The sequence below is a fragment of the Chiloscyllium punctatum genome, chromosome 8, assembly GCF_047496795.1.
Source record: "Chiloscyllium punctatum isolate Juve2018m chromosome 8, sChiPun1.3, whole genome shotgun sequence".
Classification (NCBI taxonomy): domain Eukaryota; kingdom Metazoa; phylum Chordata; class Chondrichthyes; order Orectolobiformes; family Hemiscylliidae; genus Chiloscyllium; species Chiloscyllium punctatum.
In genome coordinates, this window is record NC_092746.1 from 83,713,031 (window position 1) to 83,737,491 (window position 24,461).

At 42.9% G+C, this 24,461-nt stretch overlaps 1 protein-coding gene and 1 pseudogene across 3 annotated transcripts in view; one reads left to right on the forward strand and one right to left on the reverse strand.

Moving 5' to 3' along the window:
• pip4k2aa (phosphatidylinositol-5-phosphate 4-kinase, type II, alpha a) overlaps positions 1 to 24,461 on the reverse strand; it is a 244,273-nt gene that overhangs the window by 181,426 nt on the left and 38,386 nt on the right. Inside the window, exon 1 of one of the 3 annotated variants that reach the window (XM_072575967.1) lies at positions 12,195 to 12,214. The exons of the other annotated variants lie outside the window; for them this stretch is intronic. Within the exon in view, the coding sequence (XP_072432068.1) occupies positions 12,195 to 12,200 (6 nt within the window). The 5' untranslated portion in view covers positions 12,201 to 12,214. Of the gene's footprint in view, positions 1 to 12,194; positions 12,215 to 24,461 lie in introns of those variants that run through there. 3 annotated transcript variants of the gene reach the window in all.
• LOC140480199 (adenylate kinase isoenzyme 6-like) lies at positions 16,216 to 16,712 on the forward strand (annotated as a pseudogene).

Here is a 24,461-nt window from a genome sequence, read left to right on the forward strand (position 1 = left end):
TCTTCAAAAAACCTTGTAAGCCAAACAAAAGGTCATCTCCATGGCAACATGAATCACATGGGACACACAAAAAAAACACTAGGGAGGAGTGGTAACACAAGGCCCAAGTGAGAAATGTGCAAAGTCACAAGGATACCAGCTTCAGAAATAGAGGAGTCAAAAGTCCTAAGACGATAGAGGAGTTCTTTGGCATTTAGAAAGTGGCAGAATTTAAAGAAATTAATGTCAATATAAAATGCTTATATTTACAAATTAAAGTAATGTTAAATATTATTTCTTATTATTGTTTATAATTGTAATTGCAGGGAGATAGGCAAAGAAAGCAACAGACAACGGTAGAACTTCGAATAATTTGACGGTTTTGATTTCTAGTAATCTTATGTCTAGATTGGTACACTTGGCAGCTAATAAGCAAATTGTTTGGTTTTATGCAAGATCCATATGGTGGTGCCAGCTTTGCTTGTCTAGTTACAATCAAGTAAGGAACATATTGCATGGTTAATTGAACACAGTGATTACTGATATCACTCAGAACATCCCATACATACATAACACTTCAAGTGACACCCTACACAAGGTATAGTTTTAATTTAAGTACAGAATATTTTCAGCAATTTGATATTAGTATTGATCTTGGTCAGCAATGGCATTATAATTTGTATCAATAGAATGTACAAACATTTCTAAAATCATACACTGCATTGTTCATCTATTACTGAATCTTGTAATGCCAGTTGCAATTCTATTGTACTGGTAGTTGCAGATATTTATCTTCGTATTTGTTTCTTCTAGTAGATTCCAGTAGTGAAGTGAGGCAGAAGCCAAAGATCACCGAAAGGCCTAAATCTGTACTCTCAAGAATCTCAAACTGTTTTTAAAACGTTCTTATATACTTGCACTAGTTTGCTTAATGATTGCCTGTTCTGCAAATTGAAGTTTTGCATGGTTAATTGAATGCAAAAGCCTTTTCATTAATGAGCTGGTTGTCTGACTGTAAATGGGGCAGGTTCTTAGGATTCTTACAGTGCAGAAAGAGGCCATTAAGCCCATTGAGTCTGCAAACCTTCCAAAGAGCTGCCAGCAAGACCCACCCAACTCTAGTCCCATAACCCACATGTACCATAGCTAATCCACAAAGCCTGCAAGTCTTTGGACTGTGGCTAGAAACCGGAGCTGCTGGAGGAAACCCACGCAGACACGGAGAGAACGTGCAACCCCACCCAAAGCTGGAATCGAGCCCAGGCCACTGGTGCTGTGAGTGCTAACAAGGTTACTTTTCCTTCTATGCTTTGTTGTGTAATTTGATTAAATTCTTTAATATTGCGTGTTACAATGAGTTTGGGTCATAGAGTTACCAGTCTCCATGTCTTGAAGCTGACAGGTGATATCATTGTAGGCTCTGCAGGAGAGACAGCAGCTGAGGGACTTATAATGAAGATTCATGGACAAGCGAGTCGGCGCATGTGTAGTGGCCATCACTTAGGAAAAAGTGCTGGGGAAGTTGAAACGTCCAAAGGTGGATAAATAACCTGGACCAAATGGACTACACCCCATGATTATGAAGGAAACAGCTGAGGAGATCTTTCAGCAATCATCAGAATCAGGAAGGGTTCCAGAAGACTTGAAAATGGCTAATGTAACAGAATCTCAAATGCAGGAGATAGACTAATGCTGAAATAAGGATCTTCAACTAAGTTCAGTGATACATATTTTTGAGGCTTCAAAATGAGAGCTTTCAATTTTACCATGGGAGAACTATTCAGAACTTGCACTATCTTATCAACATTCCACTCCTGGGGGCTGGATCTATGGAGCTTAGATTAGAAACAAACTCATCCCCTGAATAAAACAAGCTATCAAATATCACAGAGAAGACTGCTGCATGAAAAGATCTGGATTTTTTGTACCTGCTCTGGGCTATGAAACACACCCTCACAAACAAGAAGCTTTATGTTATAGCAAATTTACAGAATGCAGTAAGGCATGCATGTTGGAAAATATTGTTTAGTATAAACTCTCACACAGTGGTGACTGGATACATACCTGGATGCCTGTCATAGATACGGTAACTAAAACGGATACATGTCCAAGCCATTACTTAGCAAGTGTCCACAAGGACGCAAGTGAACATTTTTCTCAGGATATGGGCATCATCACCAAGGCCACATTTATTGCCCAATCCTAATTAAACTAAGAGAGGTTCTTCTTGAACCACTGCAGTGTACTGAACTATGTGGCAAATGGCATTTGCTCAAAGCTTTGACTCAGTCACAATGAACTTCTACAGACTGTTTCTAAATAACACAAATATAGAAGACTGCTTTTTATCAATGCTCAATAAAATGTTGCAATACTAAAGTAATATTTAAATAATATTTAAATCAATATTTAATCTTGATTGTTTGTTATGGTATTTAAGTACTTACTGTAATTGCAATAAAATCAACTTGTCTTGACTTTCTTAAATGTACATCCAAAGATGATTGGGCTAATATCTTCATAATGCTAGACAGTGAACTCCAAATGGGATACCCAAAGTCTAGTAACAAACCATACCTTGACCGTACTTTATTCAGATCAACAGTTTCATTCAGTCACTATTTCAAATTATAATCTTAAGAACATTCCTTTTTTTGTGTATATCCCTTTCTTGATCAGATAAGTTGGGTGTTCATTTGGGCTCAGCTTCCAATGACACACTTCAGTTATCTCAATTGGTCCTACCTATATTCTCAACATTTTTCTGCTGATCTAGTCACTCAGTTATGAAGCAGTGTGCAGGATTGAAGATAGATAAGATAGCTTAACACAGCAGAAAATTCATTGCTGAAATGTTTTCTCTCTTCTCTCAGAAGGATGAGAATCTTTGGAACTCGTGTCCACAGACAGCTATGGGGGAATAGTCCTCATGTATATTTATGGATGAGATAGATGGATTCCTGATCAGTAGGAGAATGAAGGGTTATGGTGAAAAAACAGGAAAGTGGACATGAGGAATGTTGGATCAACAATGACCATATTGAATGTGGAGCAGGCTCAAGGGACCAAAATGGCCCATTCCTGTTTCTATTTCTATGGTCTTATGTCACTCGATATCCTTACACGACTCCTACTACTCCATCTGAAAAATGTGTTGCTGGTAAAGCGCAGCAGGTCAGGCAGCATCCATGGAGCAGGAGAATCGACGTTTCAGGCATAAGCCCTTCATCAGGGCTACTACTCCATCGTTAATTTCACAGTCAAACTTGAAAGCCTACATCAGCTTCTATTATTAAAATATTACTTCTACCTCTAACATTGCCAATCCTTCATCTCCACAACCAACAAAACTCTTACTTTTGCTAGGTCCTTCTGAAACTCTGTAGCTCCACCTTACATAAATCCTCGCTGTTCACAATCCTCCCCTTACATTTTTTTTTCAATCTGATCATCTTTGATCTTGCCATATTTTATCAATTAATCCACTCGCCAATACACTTACTCTAAAATCTCTGACCTTTTTTCAGAATGTCCCTTTTCAGTCTTGTTCCAGTGACCTTTAATTTTCGTCAATCACATCATGTATCTTGATTTCTTTTATAGCATAAATCAATGGCAAAATCTTCATCTATCATGTTTCTAGAATATGGAATTTTACCGTTTATACTCTTGCTTCATTTAAGAGCTATTGTTTGCTCACACCTTTGGTTATCTCCTCTTTTTTTGCTTCTACTCCTGTTTACTGTGCTCCAAGCTTCTTTCAAATGCATTTGGGACTTCACTTATACAAGGATGCTTACACCTCACCACACCCAAGGGGTGTGCTGTTGTGAAGCTGTTGTTGTGCGTACTTACTTTAGTTCCATGGTCAGATTTACAGACCTAATTCTGTGACAACATGCAAAAGGCCATATTAATTTAATAGGTTGTCAGACTGCACCAGAAACCTTATTTTATTTAATTTATATATTTAAAAGAAAACCATCTTTAGAACAATAGAATCACATACTTTGGCTACAATTTTGAATTCCCATCATGCTTGCCAATTCACTGACAGAAATCACTTTTGAACATATTGTACAATCTTTCATACAGTAGACACAAATGCTGTTGTGAGAGATCTGAATGTTGAAGTTACAAATAGCTCTTTGCTATTTGGGTGAAGTCCCCAAGGATGGAAGGGCAATCTCACAAAAAAACCAAAATGATCTGACAAACAGATTTTCCTCTCATTAATTCCCACACATGAATGCATCTGTTTTTTAAAGCAGATTCTGTTACAGGGATGAATCACTGTGTCACTCATGAGCAAATGAACAGTCTTTGCCAACAATATACAAGTTTAGCATTTACACAGACGGAATTTATGTTCTAAATAACCTGAATCCTACTGATTCCAAATAAAATTTTCAAAGCAATAAAAATCAAATTACCCCAATATAGGTCAAAGCAAACATCTGCATTCCTGGTTACAAGTTCACATCAATTTTACCTTCAAATGTACAAGAACATTTGTTAGCATTAATAAACATGCACATTTCATTTGAAATCATTGTTTGCAATTGCACTGCTTCTTACTAAACTACCCATTTATCTAGCTTGTGCAGAAAGATTGTTACACAATTGTTGGGGAGTAAAATTTATTATACCTCATAATGCCAGCTGACTAACATAAAACCATAAGAAATAGGATCAGGATTAGGGCGTTCAGCCCCTTGAGCCCACTCCGCCATTCAATAGGATCATGGCTGATCAGACATTCCTCACGCCCACGTTCCTGTCCTTTCCCCATAACTCTTGATTCCCCTATTGACCATATATTACCCAGAATTATACGGCCTAAACAAGTGGCAGGTTTTCTGTAACACCAAGACAGGCTGTACTTTCAAACAGTTCTTCTTCTATTTTAATGAATGAATTCTCTAGTTGGCAAAACACATTGAAGTAAGGAAATGCTAAATTCAATTAAATTGGTAGCAACTTTATCTGAGTCAGAAGTTGCCATTTAAAGTGCAACCATAATAAACAGCACAAAATTCTGGCTGAGGTTTTAGTGCATTACTAGAAGACTGTATTGACAGACGCAGTGTTTTTCCTTATGAGAAAATACATAGCTCACAAGAATAAAGAATTCTGCAGTGTTATTTGAAGAAAATTAGCCAACTCTCTTGACTTCACATTTCTCTGTAAAATCATTTAACTGCATTCATAGTCTCACACCTCTCTTTCTGTGGAGTCACCTTCTGTGCTACAAAATCTCGTCCCACCCCCAAATTCTGCATTCTTCGCAGGCAAATCTCTTGTAAATTCATTAGTTGGTAGATATACCTTCATCTACCAAAGCCCATGCTGTGGAATTTCCAAAGTTTCAAGCATGCACATCTCTAGCCAAGCAGATGGGCAGATGGATAGACAGGTCGAATATGGTTTATTGAAAAATCATGGCAGCAGATCCAGATTATGATGATACAAATAAAACAAATAATTAGTATTCATAGGTTAATTATAGACAATTAAACTATAAAACACTAAGAATATTGTAGAATACAAATGTTATCATATGCAATTTTTCCTTTTCTGAAGTATTGCAAACAGCTGTTCTACACATATTTTCTTGTATTATTGGTGGAATTTTCTATGATCCAATATGGCTTTAAATTAGCTCTTAACAGGTAGCTGAATTACACCATTCTTCCCTAGTTATGAACTTTTTCAAAGTCACAGGCATAAAAATAATATTATAGCATACAGTATATCTTCTGCATGATAGGTAGCTTTTCCAGCCTACCCTGCCTCAAGACCCAGTTATGCTGCTGGTGGATCAATACCAGTAGTAATTTAAAGGTTTTAAATTGTGGTACATCTCCCATAAAATCCATATAATACTATTATATAAGCAAAGGTAAGTTAATATGATTAAATCTTTTGATTTATCTATACAAAGTGAATTAGTTCCTTATTGTCTCTCTGCCTTAGCGAATTTAATCAAAAAGAATGGCCTTGAAAGGCAAGGTAATATTAATAACCAATATAACAGAGACAAGTCTCCTCAAATTCACTGGAGAAAGTCAATTTTATTTTGGAGTCTTTGCAAGATTAATTATCCATCCATTTTTATTCCAACTCTGTACATACTGTCTTTAAATAATGGTTGATACAAGCACTGTATTAATCAATCAGGCTTGCAAAAGTCACTGAGTAGTGTTCTAAAACAATCACACTCAGGGTCCATGACTGTTCACCATTTATATGAACACATAAAACTTGTGAATTAGAAGTACTATTTTTAAATTGATAGTCACCAAATTGGACATTACTTAATACTGTAGGGAACAGAGAAAGAACACAGAAAGAACCTTGCAGAATGGATGTGGAATTAATAAATGTACTTCAATATAGTTAAATGTGAGGTGACACAATTTTGATAAGATAAATGAAGAGACGAATTGCTCCTTGGGAAGGTAGGTCTAAAATGTGTAGAGTAGTAAAAACACCTGAGAATACAATACCACAAATCAATGAAAGGAGAGATGTAGATTAATAGGATCATAGAAAAGTGCATACAAAATGCTCATGCTCATTTCTAGAGGGATAGAATTGAAAAACAGATGCCATCTTTGATTGACATTGAAATTTGGTTAGACCACACTTGAGGTTCTGTAAACAGCGCTGTTCCTTATATTATGAAAAAGGGATATAGAGGGATGGAAAATGCAAAAAAAAACACACTGGAATGATAACAAAGCAGAGAGATTAGATTTATGAGGAAAGGTTCAACAGGTTGAGACACTTTTCTCTAAAGGGTCATATAATAGAAATTGTTAGTGCTATGGCAGGGTTTAATATCGTGAAGAAAAGGGTTCCACTTTGTGGGGCACAGCAGAAGTGGAGCAATAAATGTAATATGGTAAAAATGAATACATCAACAGGATATTCAAGGGAAACACGTTTACTCAGCATGACTAGAATGTGGAATATCAGGTGGAATAGTTCAGGTAACTAGTGAAGATCCTGTTTAAAAACAAGAAATTGGAGTAGACCATTTGCCTTTCAAACCTACTTTGCCATTTAATAGGATCATAGCTGCTCAGTTGACCCACTTGTTCTTCATAAACATTGCCTTGATTGTGGATCAAAACTTTGCTTAACTCAGCCTTGAGTACACTCAATGACCAGCCTCTACTGTTCGGTAGACTTGGAGAGTTCCAAAGATTAATAAGACTCTGAAAACAGAAATTCCTCCAAATTTCTATCTTAAATGAGAGATCCCTTCTTTTTAATCTGTGCCTCCCGGGTTCTAGATTCCTGTATAAAGTGGAAAGATCCTTTCAGCATTCATCCTGTCAAGTCTCTCAGGATCCTTTGTTTCAAAATGATTACCTCTCATTAATCTGAACTGCAAAGAGTATAAGTACAACCTGCTCAATCTTTTTTTAAAAAGACAATTCCTTCATCCCAGGATTTGGAGGTGCCGGTGTTGGACTGGGCGGACAAAGTTAAAAATCACTCAACATCAGGTTATAGTCCAACAGGTTTATTTGGAAGCACTAGCTTTCGAAGCACTGCTTCTTCATCAGGTATCTTCTTGGAGGTCCTAGATTAGATTACTTACAGTGTGGAAACAGGCCCTTCGGCCCAACAAGTCCACACCGCCCCGCCGAAGCGCAACCCACCCATACCCCTACATCTACCCCTTACCTAACACTACGGGCAATTTAGCATGGCCAATTCACCTGACCTGCACATCTTTGGACTGTGGGTGGAAACCGGAGCACCCGGAGGAAACCCACGCAGACACGGGGAGAATATGCAAACTCCACACAGTCAGTCGCCTGAGGCGGGAATTGAACCCGGGTCTCTGGTGCTGTGAAGCAGCAGTGCTAACCACTGTGCCACCGTGCCACCTTTCCACTTTATACAGGTTTATTCGGATGCACTGGCATTCAAAATGCTGCTTCTTTATCAGGTGGTTGATGAAGAAGCAGTGCTTTGAAAGCTAGCACTTCCAAATAAACCTGTTGGACTATAACTTGGTGTTGTGTGGTTTTAACTTCATCCCTTCATTGTAGGGAAGCTTTTCTGAACTGCTTCCAATGCACGTGTATCCTTTCTTAAATAAGGAGACCAAAAACATACGCAATACTCTAGGTGTGGATTCACCAGAGCTCTGTACGTTGTAACAAGACCTCCTTATTTATATACTACAGCCCCTTTCAATAAAGGCCAACATTCCATTTCCATCTCTAATGACTTGCTGTACCTTTAAGCATGGTCCTTGACCTCCTCCATTGCCACAATGAATTAGACTGCAAATTGGAAGAACAATACCCAATCTTCCGCTTGGGCAGCCTACAGTCCAGAGGACTCAACATTGAATTCTCCAATTTCAAAAAACCTTCCTTCCCATCTCCCGACTCCCTTCCCAGCCCCTCCCCCTTCCTTCCATTCCATTCCTCCGATCGACCCTCCCTTCCAGCCACCAACAGGATTCATTCCTCCCATCGATCAATCAGGTCGTACCCTCTACCTGTGTTCACATATCTCTACCTCATCATTCCACACACCCCCCCCTTTATCTGCAGCTCCCCTTACACCAATGCCCAGTCCTGAAGAAGGGTTACAACTGGAATGTTGACTTCTCCACTTCCTGATACTGCCTGGCTTGCCGTGTTCTTCCAGCCTTCTGCTTGTCTACCTTGGTCCTATTGGATGGCAGAGCCGGTTTGAGAGGCTAAACGGCTTACTTCTGTTCTTATTTCTTATGGTCCCATTATCTAACTTTTTACCAATGCTCCCATTATCCCTTTTTATTCCATGAACTTTCAACTCTCCTGACAAGCACTTTATCAAATGCTTTTTGAGAGTCAATGCACATTACATCCTCAACTCCATTTTCCTGCTTTATCCCCATAATCCCCATTCCCTTATTGATTAATCATATAAATATATTCAAATATTTAAGGGAAACATTACTGCTGTAACGAGAGAAGATGTTGCTGAAAATATATGGTTGAAATTAGAAATTTTAAAAAGTGATCACCTGGAGATCATACTATAGACCCCCCAATAGTCAGAGGGAAATTGAGGAACAAATATTAGGAGATCATAGATATATGCAAGAATAATAAGTTTGCAAGGGGATTTTAATTTTCAAAACTACCATAATGTTAAAGGTTTGGATGGTGAAAAAACTGTTAAATGTGCACAACATTTAAAAGGCATCTGTATGGGTGTATCAGTAGGAAGGGTTTAGAAGGATATGGTGCGAATGCTCGCAAATGGAACTAGATTTGTTTGGAATATCTGGTTGGCATGGAGGTGTAAGACCAAAGGGTCTGTTACTGTGCTGTACAGCTCTAAGAAAATTTTCTTTATCTATAAATAAAGTTTTCAAATTGAAGGAAGGCAAATTTTAATGGTATGAGACAAGAACTTTCAAAACTTGATTGGAGCAGACTGTTCACAGGTCAAGGGATCTATACGTGGAGGCTTTCAAAAGTGTGATTATGAGAGTTCAGAGTCATTGAGGTCCTGCTAGAGTGAAAGCTAAGGCTGGTTGGATTAGAGAACAATGGAGGAGTAAAGATATTGAGGTTCTTGTCAAGAATAAAAAGGAATCGTATATTAGATATTGACAACTGGGTTTAAATGAATCTCTTGCACAGTATAAAGAGTAAAGCAGTGTCAAGTGGAGATCAGGAAGGCAAAGAGAACATTTGGATAGACTTGGCAAATAAAGGTTAAGGATAAGAGGTGGCATAGTAACTCAGTGGTTAGCACTTCACAGCACCAGGGATGCAGGTTTGATTCCAGTTTCAGGCATCTGCCTGTGTGGAGATTGCACGTTCTCCGTGTATCTGTGTGGGTTTCTGCTGGGTGCACCGGTTTCCTCCCACACTCCAAAGGTGTGCAGATTAGGTGGATTGGCCATGCTAAATTACCTATAGTGTCCAGGGACATGTAGGTTAGGTGTGCTAACCATAGTAAATGCAGAGTTACAGGGACAGAGTAGGGGGATGAGTCTGGATGGGGATGCTTTTTGGAGTGTTGGTGTGGACTTGATGGGCTGAATGGCCTGTTTCTATACTGTGGGGATTCCTACAAGAGCAAGAGAGCAATTAGAGAGTGAGTGGGGCCACTTCAAGATGAAAGGGGTCACCTTTATGTTAATATTAAATGAATATTTTGCATCGGTGTTTACTGGAGAAAGAAATGGAGACTAGAGAACTCATGGAAATAAAATGTAAACAAAAAGTCCTGGAGATCACAGCGGGTCAGGCAGGATCCATGGGGAAATAAATATTGATGTTTTGAAAATAGTTCACATTACAGAAGAGAAAGTGCTGGAGGTCTTAGAAAACAAAGGTGGATAAATCTCCCGCACGTCATTTGGTTCTGGATGTAGGTTTGCTCGCTGAGTTGGGAGGTTCACTTCCAGGCGTTTCGTTACCCTACTAGGTAACATCTTCAGTGGGCCTCAGGTGAAGCAGTGTACATGATTCCTGCTTTCTACTTATATGCTTGGGTTGGTGATGTCATTCCCAGTGGTGATGTCATTTTCTGTTCTTTTTCTCAGGGGGTGGTAGATGGGGTCTAGTTCGATGTGTTTGTTGATAGAGTTCTGGTTGGAATGCCATGCTTCTAGGAATTCTTGTGCGTGTCTCTGATTGGTTTGTCCTAAGATGGATGTGTTGTTCCAGTCAAAATGGTGTCCTTCCTTACCTGTATGTAAGGATATTAGTGAGAGAGGCTAGTTTTGTATTTTGTGGCTAGTTGATGTTCATGTATCCTGGTGGTTAGTTTTCTGCCTGTTTGTCCAATGTAGTGTTTGTTAAGTTCTTGCACGGTATTTTGTAAATGACATTAGTTTTGCTTGTTGTACAACTGTAACAAACAGGCAGAAAACTTGCCACCAGGATACATGAACACCAACTAGTCACAAAACAACATGACCCTCTCTCACTAATATCCTTACATACAGGTAAGGAAGGACACCACATTGACTGGAACAACACATCCATCTTAGGACAAACCAATCAGAGACACGCAAGAGAATTCCTAGAAGCATGGCAATCTAACCAGAAATCTATCAACAAACACATCGAGCTAGACCCCATCTACCACTCCCTGAGAAAAAGAACAGGAAATGACATCACCACAGGAAATAACATCACCATTCCAAAGAAACCCAAACATATAAATAGAAAGCAGAAATCATGTATACCACTTCGCCTGAGGCCCATTGAAGAGGTTACCTAGTAGGATGACGAAACACCTGGAAATGAACCTCCCAGCTCAGTGAGCAAACCTACATCTAGAACCTCAACCTGAGCTACAAATCTTTTCAAAACTTGCTAAGACCTCATTTAGTGTATCCCAGGATGTTGTAGGAATTATGGAGGGCTCTTTACAGAAATATTTGTATAATCTATAACTATGGGTGAGGTGCTGGATGACTGGAGAATGGCTAATGTTGTTCCTTTGTTTAAGAAGGGATGTAAGGATAAGCCTGATAACTATAGACCTGCGAGTCTGACTTCGGTGGTGGGTAAGTTGTTGGAAGTGATTCTGAAAGATAGGATATGCATTTGGAGATGCAAGGAATGATTAGGGATAGTCAGCATGGTTCTGTGTGAGGGAAATCATGTCTCACAAACTTGATTGAGTTTTTTGAGGAAATGACTAGAAAAATTGAGGTGGGCAGAGCAGTAGACGTTGTTTACTTGGACTTTAGTAAAGCCTTTGATAAGGTTCTGCATGGTAGACTGATTAGTAAAGTTTGATCACATGGGATTCAAGGTGAGCTTGCCAACTGGATACAAAATTGGCTTAACAGCAGGAGACAGTGTGATGGTGAAGGGGACCAGCTGGGCCCACTTTTGTTTATCATTTATATAAATGACTTAGATAAGAATATGGAAGGCATGGTGAGGAAGTTTGCGGATGACACCAAGGTTAGTGGTATAGTGGGCAGTGAAGAAAAGTACCTAAAATTACAAAGAGATCTTGATCAACTGGGTCAATGGGCTAAGGAGTTGCAAATTGAATTTAATTTGGATAAATTAAAGCTATTGCATTTGGTATAACAAATAAGAGCAAGACTTAGACAATTAAAAGTACAGCTTTGGGTAGTGTTGTAGAAGAGAGAGGGCAGTTCAGGTACATAATCGTTTGAAGTTTGTGTCAAATGTTAAGAAAGCTTTTAGCACACTTACCTTCATTGCTCAAACCATGGAGTATAGGATTTGGGATGTTATGTTGAGGTTTTATAAGACTGTAGTAAGGCTTCTTCTGCCGTACTGTGTCTGGTTCTGGTCGCCCTGTTAGAGGAAGGATATTATTAACCTGAAGAGGGTTCAGAAGAGACTTATCAGGATGTGGCGGGTATAGAGGATTTGAGATATGTAGAGGGACTGGATATGGTGAGACACTTTTCCACTGGAGCAGAAGACATTTATAAAATCATGAGGGATATAGATAAGGTGAATGGCAGGTGTCTTATCCCCAGGGTGGGGAATTTCAAGACTAGGGGGCATATTTTTAAGGCAAGAGGAGAACAATTTAAAAATGATATGATGGACAATTATTTTTATATAGACAGAGTGTTTTGCGTGCGAAGTGAACTTCCAGAGGAAGTGGTAGATGCGGGTATACTTACAACGTTTAAAAGACATTTGGATAAGTACATGAATAAGAAATGTTTGGAGGGATAATGTGCAGGCAGGTGGGTCTTGTTTAGTTTGGGATTATGGTGAACATGGACTGGCTGGATCTAAGATCTGTTTCTATGCTTATGACTCTATAACCCAACCTTTACAGCCTTCTGCAGTAAAGAATTCCACAGATTAGCAAACTCCAGATTAAAAAAAAATTCCCCTCACCTCTGTCTTAAATGTATGGTGAAGTTTAAATCCAATTAGCTAGCTCTCCCTGGATCCCATGTAACCTAACCTTCATGATTAGCCTTTCATATGGGACCATGTCAAAGGCCTTTCTAAAGTCCATACAGAGAACATCTGGTGCCCTACCATCATCTACCCTCTCGGTTACCTTTTCGAAAAGCTCTAAAAGATCTGTCAGATATGACTTTCCACCCACAAATCCATGTGGACTATCCTTAAACATCTATTACTAAGAAAGGAATCCAGGGATTGAGCTACAGGGAGAGGCTGAATAGGTTGGGCTGCTTTCCCTGGAGCATCACAGGCTGAGGAGTGACCTTATAGAAATTTATAAAATCATGAGGGGCATGGACAGATTAAATAGACAAGGACTTTTCCCTGGGGTGGGGGAAAATCCAGAACTAGAGGGCTTATGGGTTTAGCGTGAGAAGGGAAAATTTTTAAAATGACCTACGGGACAACTTTTTCACACAAAGGGTGGTGCGTGTATGGAATGAGCAGCTAGAGGAAGTGGTGGAGGCTGTTACAATTATAACATTCTAAAAGGCATCTGAATAGGTAAATGAATAGGAAGGGTTTAGAAAGATATGGGCCAAGTGCTGGAAAATGGTACTAGATTAGGTTATGATATCTGGTCAGTATGGACAAGTTGGACTGAAGGGTCTGTTTCCACGCTGTATATTTCTATGACTCTGTTTCTAATGAGACTACCCTTGTTGTTCTAAACTCCACAGCGTACCTCAAAATTCTACTAAATTTCTGCCTGTAGGACACCTTCTCCTTCCAGGAATCTATTTTGTGAATCTTCATTATACCTGCACTCAGGAAAGTATATTCTTTAAGAAAAGAAATTGAAGATGGTGCCAGAGGAGTTGAGAAAAGCAAATTTTGCATTCCACTCAAAAATGGTGCAATAATAACCCGCACCAATCAACCACACCACCCCGTGGCCCAACATTTCAACTCCCCCTCCCACTCTGCCAAGGACATAGAAGTCCTGGGCCTCCTTCACCGCCACTCCCACACCACCAGACGCTTGGAGGAAGAACGTCTCATTTTCCGCCTCAGAAAACTTCAACCCCAGGCATCAATGTGGACTTCAACAGTTTCCTCATTTCCCCTTCCCCCACCTCACCCTCGTTCTAAACTTCCAGCTCAGTAACTGTCCCCATGATTTGTCCAGACTTGTCCTACCTGCCTATCTCCTTTTCCACCTATCCACTCCACCCTCTCCTCCCTGACCTATCACCTTCATCCCCTCCCCCACTCACCCATTGTACTCTATGCTACTTTCTCCCCACCCCCACCCTCTTCTAGCTTATCTCTCCACGCTTCAGGCTCACTGCTTTTATTCCTGATGAAGGGCTTTTGCCAAAAACGTCGATTTTGCTGCTCCTTGGATGCTGCCTGCTGTGCTCTTCCAGCACCACTAATCCAGAATCTGGTTTCCAGTATCTGCAGTCATTGTTTTTACCTCGCTCAAACCCTCCAGCCCTGCCAACATCCTTGTTAATCTTTTCTGAACCCTTTCAAGTTTCACAACATCTTTTCGATAGGAGGGAAACCAGAATTGCACGCAATATTCCAAAAGTCTTGATCTTGAGCAGGCCTAACAGGGTAGAAGCTGAGTCCCAACTGTGACATTAGAATAACATCAAGTAGAATGTACAACTAGAGAGATAATGGGAACTAACATCACTGCTTTATTGTGTAGCTAGAGTGAGGTGCTTTGACTAATATAGTTGGGCATGATGATAAGCTAACAGAAACATGATTAAAAGAAATCTAAAAATTCACGGACCCTGAGGTTCGTGGGCATTCGAGAATCAGCTTTCTCAGTGTCATGGCTTTTTTGTTTGCAAATAAAAGACCTACTTCTTGAAGAACTCTCTGCGTCTCTGGGAGGTTCTCTATATTTTCTCCACAACATGATCTAAATAGATAATTTCCAGGAACTTCAGTCAAGTATCGAGCAGGATACCTGTGGTGTCAATGGGTGGAATGTTAAGACTGTTGAGGTTACAAACAAACCAGATGTCAGTGGCTTAGCTTATGACTTCTGTTCAACATAGAAGAATCAGACATTCACTTCAGAGAAGAGAACAGTTTCACTTAGGAAGAGAAAGACCTTTTAGTTCAATAGGAACCAGTCATCTTAGTTGAAGTACTATTAGTTTGTGGAGCTTCCAAGCTGGGAGACTTTGTAGAGAAGTTTTCAAGTTGTTAGCACTGAAAAAATATAAGAATTGTTAAAAAAGATTCATACTAGCAGACTTGGAAAGAAATCATAAATGTGTGTCAGCAGTCCAAGGGAAAGAAACTAGGAAGACAAGAGTTAAGTAAAAAAAAACATAATGAAGAGTTGAGATAGGAGAGAGATTTCTCTGGAAATGAGTATCCAGATAATGGTGGGAAATAATTTGAACATTGTATTGTTGTTTATGTTGGTATTTAACTGTGTTTTTATGTGTATAATAAGAACAAACTACAGCCTCCTAAAAATATATTTCGGTGACTAACCACTGTAATAACCAACTGTAAAAATTGAACAAATGATCTCTCAAGATTGGTCTTATTATGGGATCTGACATCCATTATTAACATCAGCTGGGATTGTAACAATTTCATACATTCCAGAATGTCAATCACCACTCCCCACTCCCCTCACCCTACCCCATTTCCCATGACATTGCTCTTTGTTTTCTCATTGAAAATGGTTTTTCCCTTTTTGTGCTCATCAGGTGCAACATCATTTCTTCTCACCTCTATATATGTGTCCCCTATAAACCTTCTAGATTTCCATCAAATGCTTGTCTATTCTAATCCTGGAGATTCCTCTTCTTACTATTGTTGCAAAGGCTTGCATTCATTGTGTAACCTTCAGCATAAAATTTAATTGTTATTATTGTAAAAACGTTACTAAAACCCAAATACTTAATTTTTATTCCACTTCACTTCTGTCTTAGAAAATGGCAGTGATTGAAACCAGGTTCGCCTCGTTGACTATGAGGTCATTGATTGGGGTTGTTAACTTGGGAGCCGAAGAGTATGGTGCTGGAAAAGCAGCGCCAGTCAGGCAGCATCCGAGGAGCTGAAGAATCAATGTTTCAGGCATAAGCCCTTCATCAGGGCTTTTGCTTGAAACGTTGACTAAGCCCTGATGGACTTATGCCTGAAACATCGATTCTCCTGCTCCTCAGATGCTGCCTGACCAGCTGTGCTTTTCCAGCACCACATTCTTTGACTCTGATCTCCAATATCTGCAGTCCTCATTTTCTCCTAGTTGTTAACTTGGGCCATTCAGAAAGTCCTGGCTGATTAATATAACCAAGAGATGAGGAGTCCAACCACACATGCCTGGAACAAGGAGAGGAAGCTAAACATCCTGTTGACAGGTACTTCAGGTGTTGGAAAGACTGCCCTTGGTAAAGAGTTGGCCGGAAGTACTGGATTGGCATACATTAAATGTGGAAGAGCTTGCAAAAGAAGGTAATCTTAATGATGGTTATGATGAAGAATACTCTTGTCCCATTCTGGATGATGACAGGGTAGTTGATGAACTTGATGATAAGATGAATAATTGTAGATTACCATGGTTGTGACTTCTTTCCAGAGCGCTGAGTTTGTACTTTGTACGGATAATTCAATTTTGTGTGACAATTGGAAAACAGGAGTTACAGTGGAAAGAAACTTGAGGACAACATACAGTGTGAGATTGTCCAGACTATATATGAAGCAGCTATGGAGTCATATCAGGAAGAGATTGTCCATCAGTTACCCAGTAACACACCTGAGGACCTGGACATAAACTTGGTTCAAATCATACAATGAATTGACAATTATAAATGTCCTTGTGCTAAAAAGATGCACTTGTGTATAAATGTCAAATATAATCTGACAAAATAGCTGATTTCTTTGAGCTGCCTTTACAGTGGTATTTTCAGCAGCAGAAAAACAAAGGACTTTTAGGCTATACAGAGATTTAATTAATTATGAAATATTTACATTCAAAATTCAGTGGTGCTCAATGTAAATATTTTGCTTATGAATTAACATGATGAAAGTTGGCATTTTTTCCTTGATAAATTGTCTAGTCTAAACAATCCGCTTAAGTAAAACCATTTTTAAAATTGATCAATATATAAAATATTCTGCATTGAGAAGAGAGACAAGTTGCAGAAGCTTTTCATCAGCACAGGCGCAAGAATGCCAAATTTACACTAACTATATTCCCAGTGCTTTCTCCATGGTAGTGCCCCTGCCAACCAATCAGAATCAGAAAGTAGATGTGACCACTCACTCAAACTTAATGTTATTTTGTTTTACTCAGTTGGTGTTAGATTTTAAATTATGCATCAAGTACTATTTTGATTTTAAAGTACTCATTCTGTTTTCTCTATTCTAACTTATCAACCAAAATAAAAAGTATTGGTCAGGTTTCCCTAAAAACAAAACCAAGAGGTGAGAATCTCCTCAGTTCAGGTGGATAACTCCAAGCTACCTGGCCACAACCAGTGTACTGTGCATGAGTAAATAAAGGGTGACTTGATGATGGGATACCGGCCTCTATGCAGTTATTTCAAATACATTGCAGGAAGCAACTTATATAGTAAATAGCTGTATCAAACAAACAAGCCATGTATTTTCAGAAAGACAACAGTTAGCTTCAAAACTACCTTTCAGAAGCACTTTATCAAAGGTCACAGAGGGCTTAAAGACTAGCATCCCTTGTGATTCTATTTCAATTAGAATTGTAAATAAATCAGGCAAATCATTTAAGATTGGAGAATTAACTTGGCACAGAATTAACTTGCCCCATTAGGTTTAATCATTATTGTCTTATGTTATGTAGAGCTAAGAAGCAAAAGATCATTTTTATTGGTGTCTTGCCAAACTAGAACACAGTATTTCATTACTGTGGAGTAAGTTTTGTAGAACATTGAGACTGAAGATATTTTTGCAAAGAGTTTCAGCTCAGGTTGTGTATGTAGTTGTTGGTTTGCTCGCTAAGCTGGTGGGTTGTAAATGTAAACATTTCATAACTGTATTAGGTAACATCAGTCCAACTTCTGTGAAGCATTGGTGTTCTACTCTGCTTGATATTCATATTATCCAGTCTGTTAAGGTTTTGTTCCGCCATGGTTTTATATGGACTCTATTTCTACATGCTGGTTGATGGCATTCCAGGTTGAATGCCAGGCCTTTTGGAATTCCCATGCATGTCTAGGATGGTTACATTGTACCAGTAAAACTGATGGCCATCCTCAATGCATGCAGAAATAGACCCCATATAAAACCACTGCAGAGAAAAACCAGAAATGACACAACCCACCTTAACAGACCAGATCATATGAATTCTGGATTAGTGGTGCTGGAAGAGCACAGTAGTTCAGGCAGCATCCAAGGAGCTTCGAAATCGACGTTTCGGGCAAAAGCCCTTCATCAGGAATAAAGACAGTGAGCCTGAAGCATGGAGAGATAAGCTAGAGGAGGGTGGGGGTGGGGAGAAAGTAGCACAGAGTACAATGGGTGAGTGGGGGAGGGGATGAAGATGATAGGTCAGGGAGGAGAGGGTGGAAAAGGAGATAGGCAGGTAGGACAAGTCCGGACAAGTCATGGGGACAGTGCTGAGCTGGAAGTTTGGAACTAGGGTGAGGTGGGGGAAGGGGAAATGAGGAAACTGTTGAAGTCCACATTGATGCCCTGGGGTTGAAGTGTTCCGAGCCAGAAGATGAGGCGTTCTTCCTCCAGGCGTCTGGTGGTGAGGGACCGGCGGTGAAGGAGGCCCAGAACCTCTATGTCCTCGGCAGAGTGGGAGGGGGAGTTGAAATGTTGAGCCACAGGGCGGTGTGGTTGATTGGTGCGGGTGTCTCGGAGATGTTCCCTAAAGCGCTCTGCTAGGCGGCGCCCAGTCTCCCCAATGTAGAGGAGACCGCATCAGGAGCAACGGATACAATAAATGATATTAGTGGATGTGTAAGTAAAACTTTGGATGTGGAAGGCTCCTTTAGGGCCTTGGATAGAGGTGAGGGAGGAGGTGTGGGCACAGGTTTTACAGTTCCTGCGGTGGCAGGGGAAAGTGCCAGGATGGGAGGGTGGGTTGTAGGGGGGTGTGGACCTGACCAGGTAGTCACAGAGGGAACGGTCTTTGCGGAAGGCGGAAAGAGGTGGGGAAGGAAATATATCCCTGGTGGTGGGGTCTGTTTGGAGGTGGCGGAAATGATGGCGGATGATTTGGTTTATGTGAAGGTTGGTAGGGTGGAAGGTGAGCACCAGGGGCGTTCTGTCCTTGTTACGGTTGGAGGGGTGGGGTCTGAGGACGGACGTGCGGGATGTGGACGAGAAGCGTTGGAGGGCATCTTTAACCACGTGGGAAGGGAAATTGCGGTCTCTAAAGAAGGAGGCCATCTGGTGTGTTCTGTGGTGGAACTGGTCCTCCTGGGAGCAGGTACGGCAGAGGCGGAGGAATTGGGAATACGGGATGGCATTTTTTCAAGAGGTAGGATGGGAAGAGGTGTAATCCAGGAAGCTGTGGGAGTCGGTGGGTTTGTAAAAAATGTCAGTGTCAAGTCGTTCATCATTAATGGAGATGAAGAGGTCCAGGAAGGGGAGGGAGGTGTCAGAGATGGTCCAGGTAAATTTAAGGTCAGGGTGGAATGTGTTGGTGAAGTTAATGAATTGCTCGACCTCCTCGCGCGAGCACAAGGTGGCGCCAATGCAGTCATCAATGTAGCGGAGGAAGAGGTGGGGAGTGGTGCCGGTGTAATTACGGAAGATTAACTGCTATACGTAGCCAACAAAGAGACAGGCGTAGCTGGGGCCCATACGTGTGCCCATGGCTACCCCTTTGGTCTGGAGGAAGTGGGAGGATTCAAAGGAGAAATTGTTAAGGGTGAGGACCCATTCGGCTAAAGGAATGAGAGTGTGGGTGTAAGGGTACTGTTGGGGATGTCTGGAGAGGAAAAAACGGAGGGCTTTGGCCCTGGTCATGGCGTATGGAGGTGTAGAGGGATTGGATATCTGTGGTGAAGATGAGGCGTTGGGGGCCAGGGAAACGGAAGTCTTGGATGAGGTGGAGGGCGTGGGTGGTGTCTCAAACATATGTGGGGAGTTCCTGGACTGGGGGGATAGGACAGTGTCGCGGTTGGTAGAGATGAATTCAGTGGGGCAGGAGCATGCTGAGACAATGGGTCGGCCAGGGTGGTCAGGCTTGTGGGTCTTGGGAAGGAGGTAGAACTGGGCAGTGCGGGGTTCCCGGACTATGAGGCTGGAAGCTATGGGTGGGAGATCTCCTGAGGTGATGAGGTCCTGTATGGTCTGGGAGATGATGGTTTGGTGATGGGGGGTGGGGTCATGGTCGAGGGGGCAGTAGGAAGAGGTGTCCTCGAGTTGGCGTTTGGCTTCAGCAGTGTAGAGCTTAGTGCGGCAGACTACCACTGCGCCCCCTTTATCCGCTGGCTTGATGGTGAGGTTGGGATTGGAGCAGAGGGATTGGAGGGTTGCGCGTTGTGAGGGTGAGAGGTTGGAGTGGGGGAGGGGGGTAGACAGGTTGAGGCGGTTAAAGTCCTGGTGGCAGTTTGAAATGAAGAGGTCGAGGGCAGCTAATAGGCCAGTGCGGGGTGTCCAGGTGGATGCAGTGTATTGGAGGTGGGCGAAGGGGTCCTCGGAAGGTGGGCGGGAGTCCTGATTGTGAAAGTAAGCTCGGAGGCGGAGGCAACGGAAGAATTGTTCGATGTCACGGCGTGTATTCAATTCATTGATGCGTGGACGGAGGTGGATGAAGATGAGTTCTTTGCTGAGGACTGATTGTTCGTCCTCAGTGAGGGGGCGGTCTGGGGGGATGGCTAAAACGCGGCAGGGCTCGGAGCTGAGTTCTGGTGTGGGTGCAGAGCTGGGAATGGGGCGGGACCTGTAACTGGAGTGGGTGTGATGGTGGGGCAATGGGGGTGGAGTCATGGGCAGGGGTACTGTTCCCCTCGGGGTTCTGGGGGGTGGGTATAGTGACAGTGGGATCTGTGGGGGGCATGTCAGCAGAATGCAGGTGAATGGCGCTGGTGGGGGCGGAAGTGGTGGTGACCACGGCAGTAGGGGTGGCGGAAATCACTGAGCATGTGGCATCAGCAATGATGTGAAGGGCGGAAGTGATGTCACATGTGATGCATGAGGAATTGTGAGGGGTGGAAGTGGTTGTGGGAGTGGCCATGATGGGGGCAGAAGTGACATCAATCAGTGTGGGGTGGCAGCTGCATCAGCCGCATGTCTAATGGAGTCTTCCACAACCACTTCCATCCCTCTCAATTCCTCATGCATCACACGTGACATCACTTCCGGCCTTCACATCATTGCTGATGCCACATGCTCAGTGACATCCGCCACCCCGACTGCCGTGGTCACCACCACTTCCGCCCCCACCAGCGCCACTCACCTGCATTCCGCTGACATGCTCCCCACAGACCCCACTGTCACTATCCCCACCCCCCCCGCCATCACACCCACTCCAGTTACAGGTTCCGCCCCCATTCCCAGCTCTACACGCACACCAGATCCCAGCTCCCAGCCCTGCTGCATTTTCACCATTCCCCCCCAGACCTCCCCCTCACTGAGAACGAACGATCAGTCCTCAGCAAAGGACTCACCTTCATCCCCCTTCGTCCACGCATCAATGAATTTAATACACGCCGTGACGTCGAACAATTCTTCCGTCGCTTCCACCTCCGAGCTTACTTTCACAATCAGGATTCCCGCCCACCTTCCGAGAACCCCTTCGCCCACCTCCAACACACTGCATCCACCTGGACACCCCACGCTGGCCTATTACCTGCCCTCGATCTCTTCATTTCCAACTGCCGCCGGGACATTAACCACCTCAACCTGTCTACCCCCCCTCCCTCACTCCAACCTCTCGCCCTCACAACGCGCAGCCCTCCAATCCCTCTGCTCCAATCCCAACCTCACCATCAAGCCAGCGGATAAAGGGGGCGCAGTGGTAGTCTGGCGCACTGATCGCTACACTGCTGAAGCCAAAACGCCAACTCGAGGACACCTCTTCCTACTGCCCCCTCAACCATGACCCCACCCCCCATCACCAAACCATAATCTCCCAGACCGTACAGGGCCTCATCACCTCAGGAGATCTCCCACCCACAGCTTCCAACCTCATATTCCGGGAACCCCGCACTGCCCGGTTCTACCTCCTTCCCAAGATCCACAAGCCTGACCACCCTGGCCGACCCATTATCACTGAACTCATCTCTACCTACCTCGACACTGTCGTATCTCTCCTAGTCCAGGAACTCCCCGCATACGTTTGAGACACCACCCACGCCCTCCACCTCCTCCAAGACTTCCGTTTCCCTGGCCCCCAATGCCTCAGCTTCACCATGGATATCCAATCCCTCTACACCTCCATCCGCCATGACCATGGCCTCAAAGCCCTCTGTTTTTTCCTCTCCAGACGTCCCCAACAGTACCCTTCCACCGACACTCTCATTCGTTTGGCCGAACTGGTCCTCACCCTTAACAATTTCTCCTTTGAATCCTCCCACTTCCTCCAGACCAAAGGGGTAGCCATGGGCACACACATGGGCCCCAGCTATGCCTGTCTCTTTGTTGGCTACATAGAGCAGTTGGTCTTCTGTAATTACACAGCAGCACTCCCCACCTCTTCCTCTGCTACATTGATGACTGCATTGGCGCCAACTCGTGCTCCGCGAGGAGGTTGAGCAATTCATCAACTTCACCAACACATTCTACCCTGACCTAAAATTTACCTGGACCATCTCTGACACCACCCTCCCCTTCCTGGACCTCTCCATCTCCATTAATGATGAACGACTTGACATTGACATTTTTTACAAACCCACCGACTCCCACAGTTACCTGGATTACACCTCTTCCCACCCTACCTTTGCAAAAATGCCATCCCGTATTCCCAATTCCTCCGCCTCCACCGGATCTGCTCCCAGGAAGGCCAGTTCCACCACAGAACACACCAGATGGCCTCCTTCTTTAGAGACCGCAATTTCCCTTCCCACGTGGTTAAAGATGCTCACCAACGCTTCTCGTCCACATCCCGCACCTCCGCCCTCAGACCCCACCCCTCCAACCGTAACAAGGACAGAACGCCCCGGTGCTCACCTTCCACCCTACCAACCTTCGCATAAACCAAATCATCCACCGACATCTCCGCCACCTCCAAACAGACCCCACCACCAGGGATATATTTCCCTCCCCACCTCTTTCCGCCTTCCGCAAAGACCGTTCCCTCTGTGACTACCTGGTCAGGTCCACGCCCCCCTACAACCCACCCTCCAATCCTGGCACTTTCCCCTGCCACCGCAGGAACTGTAAAACCTGTGCCCACACCTCCTCCCTCACCTCTATCCAAGGCCCTAAAGGAGCCTTCCACATCCAAAGTTTTAATTGCACATCCACTAATATCATTTATTGTATCCGTTGCTCCCGATGCGGTCTCCTCTACATTGGGGAGACTGGGCGCCTCCTAGCAGAGCGCTTTAGGGAACATCTCTGGGACCCCGCACCAATTAACCACACCGCCCCGTGGCTCAACATTTCAACTCCCCCGCCCACTCTGCCGAGGACATGGAGGTCCTGGGCTTCCTTCACCGCCGCTCCCTCACCACCAGACGCCTGAAGGAAGAACGCCTCATCTTCCGGCTCGGAACACTTCAACTCCAGGGCATCAATGTAGACTTCAACAGTTTACTCATTTCCCCTTCCCCCACCTCACCCTAGTTCCAAACTTCCAGCTCAGCACTGTCCCTATGACTTGTCTGGACTTGTCCTACCTGCCTGTCCCCTTTTCCACCTATCCACTCCACCCTCTCCTCCCGGACCTATCACCTTCATCCCCTCCCCCACTCACCCATTGTACTCTATGCTACTTTCTCCCCACCCCCCCACTCCTCTAGCTTATCTCTCCACAGTTCAGGCTCACTGCCTTTATTTCTGATGAAGGGCTTTTCCCCGAAACCTCAATTTTGCTGCTCCTTGGATGCTGCCTGAACAGCTGTGCTCTTCCAGCACCACTAATCCAGAATCTGCTTTCCAGCATCTGCAGTCATTGTTTTACCTCGGATCATATGAATGGCAAGCGAGTAGAAATTCAATGCTTCATGGAAGTTGCGCTGATGATGCTCCCTAGCATGATGGCGAAACATTTGCATGACAACCCACCAGCTCAGTGAGCAAACCAAAAACCACAAACTGAAGATGTTCCAACTGCTCAAGAACTGTGCTTATCCAAAATAGTTCCAATAAAAAGTGTCATCATCAAGCTGAAATATTAATACCATTTCTCTCCAGAGCTGCTGTCTGATCGGTTAAGCATTCCTAACATTTTGTTTTTATTTCACATTTCCACCACCAGCATTATTTTGCTTTTCTATTGGTCCTAATGCAACTGGCACTTCAATACTGTAACAGTGATTCGTGACACTTGGTTAAATGTTCTACAATTGACTGAATGATCTCTTGGGCAAAAAGAATTTCTGTACTTTTCAAGTTACAGGTAGATGCTGTACTCCCAATACAAAATAACGTATTTAAATATTAATTCTT